Source organism: Actinia tenebrosa, unplaced genomic scaffold (assembly GCF_029948245.1).
Source record: "Actinia tenebrosa isolate PJP-AT-01 unplaced genomic scaffold, QUT_ActTen_1.0 PGA_scaffold1__47_contigs__length_23844297, whole genome shotgun sequence".
Lineage (NCBI taxonomy): Eukaryota > Metazoa > Cnidaria > Anthozoa > Actiniaria > Actiniidae > Actinia > Actinia tenebrosa.
In genome coordinates this window covers 12719077-12732516 of record NW_028292578.1, presented here as the reverse complement: position 1 = coordinate 12732516, position 13440 = coordinate 12719077, and the positions used below count along the sequence as shown (strand labels likewise).

General features: G+C 36.4%; 1 protein-coding gene across 1 annotated transcript; it reads left to right on the top strand.

The window, feature by feature from the left end:
- The first annotated feature begins 1721 nt into the window (after positions 1-1721).
- LOC116306661 (uncharacterized) lies at positions 1722-13069 on the top strand. Its single transcript, XM_089032449.1, has 7 exons — positions 1722-1750; positions 8913-9138; positions 9757-9899; positions 10391-10772; positions 11190-11435; positions 12015-12177; positions 12764-13069. The coding sequence occupies exons 2-7, from the start codon at positions 8929-8931 to the stop codon at positions 12997-12999; spliced, it is 1380 nt and encodes a 459-aa protein (XP_088888575.1). The 5' UTR covers positions 1722-1750; positions 8913-8928; the 3' UTR covers positions 13000-13069.
- Positions 13070-13440: the final 371 nt, after the last annotated feature.

Sequence of the window (13440 nt, the reverse complement as noted above, 5' to 3'; positions counted from 1 at the left end):
AAACTTTCTTTATAACAGGCATCCGACCTTTTTGTTTCATGCTTTGCCCCTGGACACCCCATAATGCATTGCGATTGAAGGTGATCGCCTTATCGCAAAAATGCAGGTTGTAAATGGTATTTGGTTATCATTTCACATTCATCTTGCAAATTCATATCCCAAAAACGTCTCTCGCGATGAATAAACCTTTCCCCAATTCGCTTGAAATTGAGGCGGTCATTGATTCTTTTCTTTATCAAGGCCAGCCTCGACTTGAAACCATTTTGTGTTCGGGAAAGATCTATTGAATGGTAATCGACTCCATAACTGTAAAAACAGTCTTTTACGAGTTCCCCTTAACATAATGGCCGCAGTATCGTTGAAGTAGTCCATATTGTTTTTAATGATTGTTTCTGATAAATGAAACACGAAATACAAATTAAAACACATATTTTTCAGCGTGGGTATAAACTGAAGCAAAATTATGGCAGAAATGGAACATTACAGCCGACATGAAGACCGCTAGTAAGAGGAATATACTCATTTCCACGTGCCTGAATAACAATGACAGGGTATAAGTGAGACATTTCGGGACACGGGACACATGTCTTATATGCAAAAGGTCTATTTGGATCGTTTCCATTCGCATTCTTTCGAGGGAAAACTATGACTTATGGAATCAGTCTAGTATAGTTTGGGATGATATAATTAATCTGCAATAGGACTACATGTCTGTCCAATTTGGAAATAATTGAATTCAAAAACTTCCTCTGACTGCCAAATTGGACTCGCTCTATCCATAGTTAATAGAGGGGAATGGTTTGGAAACCTATTGTTATCAGGTCTTTGTTCGCTCTTGAGGTTGAACCGGTCTTGACCATGCACAATTTTTGATTTATGCTCATCCGAAATTGCAAAATAAGTAAAGATAAACTTTGTCTATGGGATTGTTGTAAGGAATATTCAAATATCTCTTATAAATCTTTAAGTATTTTGAACTAGCAGCCAAAAGAAAGATTTTGGTCTGTTCACTCAGCCATTGCCAACAATGGTAAAACAATATGGTAAAACAAAGGATTGTGCATGGTCACGCTTGAAAAAAGTGAACAAAGACCTATAACAAAAGGGTTTCCTAACCCGATTCCCCTCTATTAATTAACTATGGTCTATCGGCTTCTTCCACTTTTGCCAGTCCTCGGAATTTTTCCGTCCAATATTTCCAAATCGGACAGCATGTAGTACTATTACCAACACTTCCTGCCAAATGTTTACATCAATTAAAAGACTTTTTACGAAAGTATCTAGTATTAGCCAGCAAAGGGACCAAAATTGGTATTTTCTGGTACAGAATCATGTTCCTTTGCATAAACTCTACATGTTACTTATGTAGTTTATACTTTTAAATTATTATTATTTCATAGTTTTGAGCAATTATTTCCTTTCGTTTTCGTGATTAGACGAATGACACTTATTTAGGTCATATATAGTTTAACGCTTCAATTCACAGACGTCGTAGAGAATCCTTTCTTATTCATCTGATCTAGTTGGTATATTTGCATTTTCTCATTTCGTTGTATATTGATTCTAAAAAGCACCTCGCTTGGGTGCGAATTAACAAAGCTTATTGTCTTGTATAAACATTTACATTTGAATGAGGATTAGACGTACATACCGTGAGGGCGTATCTATATGAAAAGACACCATTCTCCAATAAGTGCCTCATTCCGAACAGAGCGGAGTACAGCGAACTGATCTAGCCTGTATTTCTAAGGTATGTTCAAACTTTCTATTATCTTCAATGTTATTTCGACTCTTTCAAACCTTTTCTTATTGTAACTCTTTCGTTTTTAAGCGCTGCAATCGATTCTATATCGTAAATTCAATGAAAAAAGTCAATAACGGGACGAGCAAAATGTTAAGATAACCCTTAAGACCCCGTCCACACTATGCCGCGCCGGATAAATTTGAATCCGAATTTTTATTTATTCGGTTAGGCCTACCGTCCACACTAGTCCGGGCGAATCCGGAACAATTCTTCACCGAAAACGATTTTTTTCGAATGCGGTCTCCAGAGTGGAACAATTTGAATTAGTGTGGACGGAGAACACTTCGTATCCGAAAAATCCACAGCGGGCCTAATTTCAGCTTCGATGCACAAGCTCAGATGTGCAATGAAGCGTTTTTGCCGCTTCTGATCGGACTAGTGTGGATGCGAAACACTTTATCCGTTTTCATGCGTGGACGGAAAACTTTTTTTCGTTTTCAGTGTGAAAGTTGCGGATTCAAATTTTTCCGGCATAGTGTGGACGGGGCCTTAGTATAACAAGGGCGGTGCTCTGCTACCCTCTTCCTCATATATAACGTGTACTCTAATCGCGGGTTGAATTCTTAATAGAATAATAATTTCCTTGGCTATCTCTTCTTTGTTTGTGTTTGGAGGAGCTAGTCTTCTTACGTTTCTTCGGCTTTCTTCCACAAAAAGACTCTGAATTTCGGCTATTGTTCATAAAATAAATTTCGCCACGTAAAGACAGAGAAAAACTACAAATATAATACACCTTTTGCTGTTCATTAACAGAAAATGTACATTCATTTGTGCCAATAGTTGTATCAATAACGTGTAATGTACTTTCATCAACACCACAAGTAACATCATTAGCGCGGATCAACTTTCAATAACGATATTTGAATATGCGTGTACATTCATAGGCATCAATGGACAATCAATAGCGCGTTTGTACATTCATATGCGCGGATTGTATTTTCTTGTGCGCGAAATTCAACTTCAATAACACCAAATGACAAACAGTAGCATTTATGGACAATCATTTACCCAAAAGTGAAAATTCATTAGTGCTATTAGCATAATCACTGACAATCTATAATGCGTTTGGACAATCATGAGGGTCAACGTTATATTCTATAGCGTGGTTCGACAAACATTTGCATGATTCGAATGAACAATAAGAGAAATAAAACAATCATTAGCGATTTTTTATCTATTTTAGCCTTTAATTTCTTCGCCATTTATACATCGTGGCAAATACGTTTGCATATAACTGAACCGCTGACCACATTTAGCGATAGTGATAGTTGCCACATTTCTCTGGAGCCCTTCCATTAGCAACTGCGTTCTATAGTGACCTAGAGCAATCCCTTGTCGTCTTGCCTCAGCCCGATCGTTCGTATGTTGTTGGATCTCTGGACGGCTGATGTCGGCTTTGATTGCTGCTTTAAGTGAGCTAATTGCTATTCTCCTACGCAGCCGCTATTATGGAGGCAGTTACCTGAGTTTTTTAAATATGTTTTAAAGTGATAAACAAAAATCGCTAATGATTGTTTTATTTCTCTTATTGTTCATTCGAATCATGCAAATGTTTGTCGAACCACGCTATAGAATATAACATTGACCCTCATGATTGTCCAAACGCATTATAGATTGTCAATGATTATGCTAATAGCACTAATGAATTTTCACTTTTGGGTAAATGATTGTCCATAAATGCTACTGTTTGTCATTTGGTGTTATTGAAGTTGAACTTCGCGCACAAGAAAATACATTCCGCGCATATGAATGTACAAACGCGCTATTGATTGTCCATTGATGCCTATGAATGTACACGCATATTCAAATATCGTTATTGAAAGTTGATCCGCGCTAATGATGTTACTTGTGGTGTTGATGAAAGTACATTACACGTTATTGATACAACTATTGGCACAAATGAATGTACATTTTCTCTTAATGAACAGCAAAAGGTGTAATGACTGCTTTTTTAATTGGTTGCAAAACCTGTTAAGCATTAGGCAATCATGCTTCCAAGAGTTGTAAACGCATTAGATTTTCTTTTTTCTTTCTTTTTTTTTTAACATATTAACTCCCTGAGTTCTCTCCAAGCTCATCGTGGGAGATTACACAGTTAACAGTAGTTACAAGGTTTCTGGAGTTTTAGGAAAAAGCAAAAAAAGTAATTAGCATATTAACAAAAAAACACATATATATAGAAAAGCACAATTGAGATTACATCGTGGGAAATTACATGTAATGATAAAAAAAAGGAAAAAAAAAAAAAAGCATATATATATAGAAAAAGTACAACGGAAAAGAAAAGAAAATATATCCACAAAATCAATTAAGCGTTCTTTACTCTATCTAAATCTTTTGGTGTCTGCCAAATATTGTTGAACACTCAAAAACAATTTTTGATTTTGCTTAAAAGTTAAATATGGAGAACCACATAGAAAAAAGTTTACTTTATCAGACTCTGAAGTATGATGTTGGAAAAGCTGTGAGGAAAGCGAAAGCAGATTTTGACGTTGGACGGCATATCGGGGACAGTGTATGTTTCTGGATTTAAATTGCACATTCTATTAATAGCACCGATAATTATATTGTTACAAGAGAATGGCACTCAGGGCGTTCTTCATGAAGTGTGGAGTGATGGGACCTCCATTAAACAATAATAATATATTCCGCTCTTGTAATAATATATATTACAATTAGTGCTATGATAGAGAATGTGTAATTTAAATCCAGAAACATAGCTTAAAGCTGTGATATTTATAATACAAATAACATTTTCCCATTACCAATCACATGCACCACCTATATATAAATCTCTAAGGATTCTTCAATTAAAAGATATTGTATTTAGTCAAATCGCCTTATTTATGTATGTAATGATGAAAAGGTAAATTATACAGCGTGAAAAGATGAAAAGCAAGTTTTTTCATCTTTTTCATGGTGTATAATTTACCTTTTCATCATTACTGTTTCATTAGAAACACCGACGCAGCTCACACTAGTTTTTAGCTAGTTATATCTTATTTATGTATGATTTTGTTAACAATAATCTACCAGTTGCATTTTCTAACTTCTTTACTTTCTCATCTGATGCTCACTCACACCACACTCGTTATTCTATGCATAATTTTCAGTTACCATCAATAAAAACTAACTTTGGTAAGTTCTCATTAAAATTTTCAGGACCAAAAATTTGGAGTTCAATAAATGCGAATACAAAACGGCTCTCACGATCACTGTTTTCTAAAACTTTGAAAAATAACTGTTTCGATTCATATGACTAATTCCGTATATCTATTTCATTGTACTAAAGCAATTCACGTATCTGTATATCATATTTAATGTTGTCATCTACACTTATTTCAATAAAGTTAGCCACCTGAAAAGCTATAAAGCTGAGGCCGACAAGGATTATGGGTAGATACATTTAACACGTTCAACCGCTTGATAACTGTTGATGGACTTGCGAATCTTTTACCGGTTACAGTCTCACCTCTCCTGAGCATCATCGAGCTGCAGTTTGTATTAAAAAAGCTTTGCATATATATGCTTTTTTTGATATAAAAAGTTTCCCATGATGCTCAGTGATCTCATGTGTTAATCTTCATTATAATGTCAGTTTTCGAAAATTTGGTATTTGATTTGAGTTGAATTCCTTTACCACTCTTTTCATTGCTACGCGATAGGGAAATTGGGTAATACAAATAAATTGGTCAGTAATGTGTAGTTTTCTCCCACGAGACGAGGGTTTCAGTTTACATCGATACCCCTAATTCACCGGCAGTTATTCCTCTGTAAAAGATTACCGGACATTATCATTTTCTCTTGTTAACAATTATTAATAACGAAACGAAGTTGAGGTTATTACTCCCGATATTCACTGAGCCTGAGGCAAATAATTGTTTTAGTATAAATACACATGTGATTCTTTCAAAAAAAAGAAAGAAAAAAAGAAGATAAAGACACATTTAAAACAACAAAGCGGCTGGCCGCCATTTTAAATTATTGCTGGAGGTGATTATCAAGGAGGCTGGAATTGGTTTTCTTGGGCACGCATACGGCTAATGATGACGAATTACAAATGAATTAGACAACTATTATAGCAAAGCAAAACAAAAACAAAAAATCAAAAAGTATGCATGTTCGTTCAATTTTTCTTTAATGTTTCATATTTAGGTTTAAGAAAATTTTTTAAAATTCGTAATTAGAATCGAACTTTGTTATAAGTTTTTCTTTTCATGATTCTTTAAACATTAGCAATCACGATTCTCCTATTTTTCAATTCGAATTAAAATTAAGTAAAAATCGCGAGAAAAGCGATCCTGTTGATTGAGATTCTCGCCCATAGCGGTCTTCTCCCTAGAAACGGTTTCTGGTTGGAGCTGGTTTGAGAAAATGGACGCCAGCCCGGCGTTTTTGAAAACCATATTTTCCCCATCAAAATTCCGCTATCATTATAAATAAGAATTAGATGGGGTTTAAAAAATATATTGCTTGAACTGTTTACATTTTCTCTCCTTTTGATACTTCATTTAAAAAAACATTAACTATGGAAACACGACTTACGTAAGCGGCCCGCCATCAAAGAGCAATAAATTCCACCATCATCATGTTAAAAAAAGTTAGATGGAGTTTAAAAGAACTTCATTGCTTGAGTTGTTTACATCTTTTTTCTTTCTTTTTATCCTTCATTTTAAGAATTCATCAAGTTTTCTTTTGTATTCATGGAAACCACGCAATTCAAGCAGCACACAAGCAAACAACCATCACACCGCATAAATAAACGTATTCGTATATATAATCATCGATGATATATCTACTTTTCTCTATTTCTAAAACATGCGAAAATAACACAATTGCCGAATTGGTAAGAATTCCTAGGGATCACATGTCAAATAAATAAAAAATCCATTAAATTTGTATTTCATCGGTGTTCAAATATTAAACAGAATGTTACATGGCCGTGCAGTGATACGGAATTTTTCCACACGAGAAATAAAATCCTCATCTCCAAGCGGCCATGCGATGTTATGTTTAATATATAATTATCGATGAAATACAAAGTTAGTGGACTTTTTACTCATCGCGGTTACGTAATATCCTCTGTATATTTTCATTGTTTCATCTTAATATTCGTTTCCATAGTGATGTATTTTTTTAAATGATGAGATCGACTAATATCTGTATGTGAGCCCGCGTGCGTGAGCCACTTTTTTTCTTTTTTTTAGAAATGCTTGACCTCTTTGTTATTGATTCTCTCTCTTTTTTTTTCTTTTTTCTTCTTCTTTTTTTGGTATGATACCACTGGATATCGTTTCCCATCTCACAGATGAATAATTAAAATATCCTTTCTGCGATTTGTCCTAATTTGAATTAGTCAAATCCAACTAGCGGTGTATCACCAATGCTGCGTTCTGAATGGATGAGCTACAAGTAGACTATAAGTCATAGCAAGAGAGCATAAATAAGAGAGGGAAACTTCTTAATAACGCGCGCGCCATGTAAATTCCCGGTTTGGGCTATTTTTAGGAACCGAATGCAGTTTAAATTTGGCCTTACCCTACTCCCGTGTGTCATCGACTTGCGCGCACGCTCTCTTTCCGTTTATGGTTTTGATCGCTAAAGAAGGCGTAGAATTAAAAAAAAAAACAAATTCTGTGCGTTATTTTTCACTCACTTGTAGACGAAAGTGCAAGATATATGGCTTGTAATTTCCCTTATCCTTGTACCAAATCGGCAAGAAATAATGCGAGTCCTACAAGTCGTAAAAGAGAAGAAAATGAATTTTTCTGTCAGAGATGTTTGCATTCCAGTGTGAACCCTTGTATTCAGGAGCCAGACGTCGATTCCAAAAAAGTGCTATTTTCGCCGTCCTTCAAATGTTATGAGCCAATCACAGGCGTTAATTCTGAGCCGAAAATAAGGGTTTATACACTGGTGGCTCTCTCTCGATCAAACTTATATAATGTGAATTTCCAATGTTCTACTCCAGTAATATTCAAGATTCGTACGATTATATGTTACAGCTTTGCCGATTTTGTTTCACGGATATATGGCGTGCACTCTAATATATCTCACTTGAAAGTGAGTCACGTGACCCTACGGCTACTAAAAACGGCGCTATACTTTATGGCAGCCCGCTGACCAAAAAGGCGTGAAACTCTGGGCTCGAAATTGATGCAGGAATAGTATAGAAAGAATACCTTGAGTGATACAAGAGATAACAATCTAGTGCATTCTCCCATACAAAACCTGATACATATTCGATTTTATATTTATTGCAACGCATTCATTTCTTTTACTCTCTTTTATATATCCCTTTGTCGTAAGCATATTGGTATTATATTATTGCGGTTTTCCATTTCAGACCACGTGTCATTCCATGGAGAATAAGTTCTTTGTTAGAGTTGTATCCATATTCATGTGCTTTCTCATTCACAACTGTCTTACAAAGAAATAATACTCTAGGGAATGGTAAAGGGAATGGTCTGAAATGGGACAACATTGCCTGAAGTAGCATGAGAATCTAATCTCAAAAGAATGACACGTCTTCTGAAATGGGAAAACTCTACACTAAACCTAAGAGGGTTTATTCTTACTCTTGAAGTGTATATGACACGAAAAAATTTTAATGTTAAGAATGTGTATTTTATTGGCATTAATAAGAATATCACGGTTAAATTTGTTCCAAAAACGTACTTCTCTAGAAATTCAAAAATTTTTAGCACAAGTTGTGACGTCATTTTGTTTACAAGTCTCCAGATTTAGTTGCAAATACATGAAATATGTTTGAATGTAGAATCTTAATTTCAGGTAGTACACTTTTCAATTTCCCAACATTGGAAGAGTACTACGTAAGCTATCAAATGAAGCTGACTAAAATATGTCTTTTGTTGTTAATTTATATGAATTACAATTTATATTTAGTACATTACTACTGAATCTAGAGTACGTGTCAACAAAATGACGTCACAAATTGGGATTAACTTTCGCAAATATCTCACGAAATAAGCTTTTGAAACAAATTTTGTTACGATATATTTATTATTACTAACAAACTATACATTTTAAATGATGGAATGTTTTCGTGTCATATACACTTTAAGTGCCTACCTCTTTGCTTTGTCAGGCAGATTTTGAAAATCATGAAGAAGGCTTTTCTGACTTTGCTGCTGGTCGCAGCCATAGCAAGTTGTTCAGTCAATGCTGCCATCAAGAAGAAACCACACAAGAAAGTCTTGATTCTTGGTGCTGGTCTCTCTGGGATTATTGCTGGTAAAACTTTGATGGACAATGGAGTCGATGACTTTCTGATCCTTGAAGGACAAAACTACATCGGAGGCAGGATAAAACAGGTGAATAGTAATTCAGTAGCTAGTGGGGGGGGGGAGTTGAAACGGTAAGATTATAAGGTTACATCAATTGGTGCACATGACCAAGGGTAGGGGTAGAATATTCCATACTTAAGGTATGGGAGGGTTTCATCGATTGGTGCACATGACCAAGGGTAGGGGTAGAATATTCCATGCTTAAGGTGTGAGTGGGTTACATCGAATGGTGCACATGACGAAGGGTAGGAGTAGAATATTCCATGCTTAAGGTGTGAGTGGGTTACATCGAATGGTGCACATGACGAAGGGTAGGAGTAGAATATTCCATGCTTAAGGTGTGAGTGGGTTACATCAATTGGAGCACATGACCAAGGGTAGGGGTAGAATATCCCATGCTTAAGGTATGTGAGGGTTACATCGAATGGTGCACAAGACCGAGGGTAGGGGTAGAATATCCCATGCTTAAGGTGTGGGTGGGTTACATCGAATGGTGTACATGACCAAGGGTAGGGGTAGAATATTCCATGCCTAAGGTGTGGGTGGGTTACATCGAATGGTGCACATGTCCTAAAAGGTACTCAAGTTATAGATCCTGTTTAACTCGTTTTTCGTTTGGTTTTCCATGTTCATTAATTTTCTAAGCGTCGCTTTGCTGGGTATAAAATCGAAGAAGGAGCCAACTGGATCCACTCTTACACAGACGAAGACACCAAGCCGCTATGGTATCTAAAGCTAAAGACAGGTCTAAAGGGTATACAAAGTGACTGGGAAGACTTGATCATGAGGTATATATACGATGGTTGTATAGTAAATGTTGTTTGTTTTGGTTATATAGTAATAGTAGAGTGCAAACAATTAATCCGTGAAACACTAATTACTAAATAGTACAAAATAGTGCTAATTAAACAATAGAAAACAATTGAATTTGCATGAAATTGTGCTATTTATTATTACTAAAGTTTCACGGTTATACTGTTTCCACTCTAGTAGTGGTAGTGGTAGTGGTGGGCGTAGTGGTGGGTGCAGTGGCAGTGGCATTGGTGGGGGTAGTGGTGGGGGCAGTGGTAGTGGCAGTGGTGGTAGTGGTAGTGGCAGTGGTGGTAGTAGTAGTGGTAGTGGTAGTAGTGGTGGTAGTGGCAGTGGCAGTGGTAGTGGTAGTAGTAAACATTGTTGTAGTAGAGTGAAAGTAAAGTGCATTAGTCTAATATATCTTTTTCATGGGTTTACTAAATTCACTCTAAATACTAAAGGTTCTTTTTATTACCTTCTTTCACAGGAACGACAAAGGTCAGAACGTCACCGACTGGGCAACCTATGACTTATACGACAAGCTGGTGTCAAGCATTGAATCGTTACGAGAGGAAAGAGAAAAGCAGAAAAAGCCACCGATCTCGGCCCGCGTTGCATTAGGTCTACTGGGCTGGAGACCATCTAACCCTGTACGACAAGCAATCGAATACTTCAATGTTGACTTTGAATTCGGCGAAAAACCAGGCGAGGTTCCTTACAGTGAGATAGGACCCGAACAAGTGGACTTTTTCGTAACGGACCAGAGAGGAATGATCACTCTCTACCGAGGAATATACCAGAAGTTCAGAAATAAAATCAAACTGAGAAGGGCAGTGAAGGAAATCAAGTACAGCTCGAGTGGCGTAGAGGTAATCAATGAGTCTAAAGATAGAATATTGACGTAGAAATAACATCACTGAAAAATTTACCTACATTACGCATCAGTGTTCTTATATCACTGAAAAGCTGAGGTGTTACGAAAAAGCCTGCAAAAAAGCCTGCCCGCATTGCAATAAGAATATATAACTCGTTATTCATTGTGCCATGCATTAGAGTTATCAAGCGGTTATTGGCAAATTTATTTTTTCGTTTGGTGGGCTCAAAATCCATAATTTCAAGAGCAAAAAGGGACACCTGAGTTTTGTAAATTTTCTCCATTCTGATTGGCTAACATTTCTTTCCCAGATCAGCTGGTTAACCATAACATGATTACGGATACCACGACCATTTTCAAACATAAAACTTGCCTATAGCTGAATCACATTACTGAATTTTTCACATTTCAGGTAACCACCTCAAGAGGAGAGGTTTATACAGCAGACTACGCTATTTGTACATTCAGTACAGGAGTTCTCGCCAGTGACTTGGTCACATTCAATCCTCCATTACCTGAATGGAAACGAGAAGCCATCTTGAAAATGCCCATGTCTATATTCACCAAAATTTTCCTAAAATTCCCTTACAAATTTTGGGACGACAACGAGTTTGTCATGCATGCTGCTAGCCAGCGAGGGTACTTTCCAGTTTTTCAGGTTTGTAACTGACACTTTTAAAACGTCATTTTACATCTAACAAGGCAACCCAGTAGGAATGCCATTTTACGATTGGTCTACGAGGCAGCCCAGTAAGAATGTGTTCAGTGTCAAATCAAAGACACTCGTAAGGAATGCTAACTGCCTATTTCAAAATTTTCACATTTTTTCCTTGCAAAAAAAAAATTACGCTGATGGAATTAAATTAGCCATGAATTTGAGGCTTGTTATAATTTTGAAGAGCTTAATTGCAAGTGATTTCACACACCCATCATCATCAACACCACCATCGTCACTATCGTCAACATCTGCATTATCATCATCATCATCATAAGCCCTATCAACATTTCCATCATCGTCATCAAAACCGATCACCACCATCATCACCATGAGAATCGTCATCATCGCCGTCATCATCATCATCATCATCATCATATAGAAAGATTTCTACTACCATTATCATGGATAGGTTCGACATTATCTATATTGTAGGACGTTTTTTGCTTCATAACATAGCTACTATAAAATCTGTTATACATGCAATTTTATGACCCAATATTCTACATTTCTCACTACTAGAATCTTGCGAAAAAAGGCTTTTTCCCCGGCAGTGGACTGATGCTAATGGTTGTGACAGAAGATGTTGCAAGAAGAATCGAGAATCAATCTTTTAGGAAAACCAGAGCAGAGATTTACAAAATGTTGAAAAAAGTTTATGGAAAATATATACCAGCACCAACTAGTAAGGAAAAGACTTATTGATATTATGTTGAACCCTTGCATGAGCATGCGAATAGACAGTTTTCTCAAGGTTGCGCGCGCATCCAAATTTAAGGAACTTGACGGGCCACGATACCAGAACAGGAGCTTTATGAAGATCTAGAATTATTATACATTTCTATGAATTTTTTTTCGATAAGAATTCATAACATTGATTATTTTCCTCTTTAAATATAAAACTGGCTTTTTGATTTTACTGAATTTGCGTTTTTCAATTTTGTGGCCCGTCAATTTGGACGCGTTCAATCTAAAAGTTAGCCATGCCCTGACTTAGATCAGCCCATATAGGTTGTTTCAGGGTTCTATCTGTGAATTAGCCATGCCCTGACGTAGATTGGCCCAGATAGGTGGTTTCAGTGTTCGATCTATGAGTTAGCCTTGCCCTTACTTACAGCACAGAGGTTGTTTCAGGGTTCAATTTAAAAGTTACCCATGCCGTGACGTAGATCACCCCAAAGCCGTCGCTGATGGATGTTAAATTTTGTTTAACAGCATAAATTCCTTTGTAATTAAAACCATGACATTTCTATGCTTTGACTTGTGTTTAGATATTTTCTACCCACGTTGGTCAAGAAATCCTTTCTTTCGTGGTTCATACTGCGACCCAGTGCTCGGCACCACCGAAGAAGACATGACAAATCTCGGTCGCAACGTCGAAAATCTCTACTTTGGAGGCGATGCTACAACCGAGTGGTTCGGCTTCATGCAGGGTGCCTACATATCTGGTGTAAACAACGGAAAAATTGTATCAAACCTGGTCAAAAATGGGAGTCCCGTGGTTTAAAGTCGGGACACAAAGTCATCTTAATATAATGATGATGACAAATAAGTGATTCAATAAAAATTGCATTCAAACCCCAATATAACTATTGCAATTTAATGAATATTTTGGGTATTGGTTTTCCTGTGTTGTGAATACGAAAAAGGAAACTCACAACAACAACAACAACAACAACAACAAAACAAACAAAACAAAAGAAAAAAGAAAAAAAGAAAAAGGAGAGAGAGAAAAAAAAAAGAAAAAGAAAAGAAAAACAGATTCAAAAGTATAACAAAGTTTCGCAAATGTTAAAGGTTTTGTTTGGTTCGAAATGCTTCCACACGTTGCCAAAATAAGTTTATATCTCTACAGGAAAACAAACAGTCTTTATCTCGTTCGAGTTCTAGCCCTAATGCACGGTCCCTCATTTCACATCTTTTTTGGTCTCGACTGATATTTTCTTTG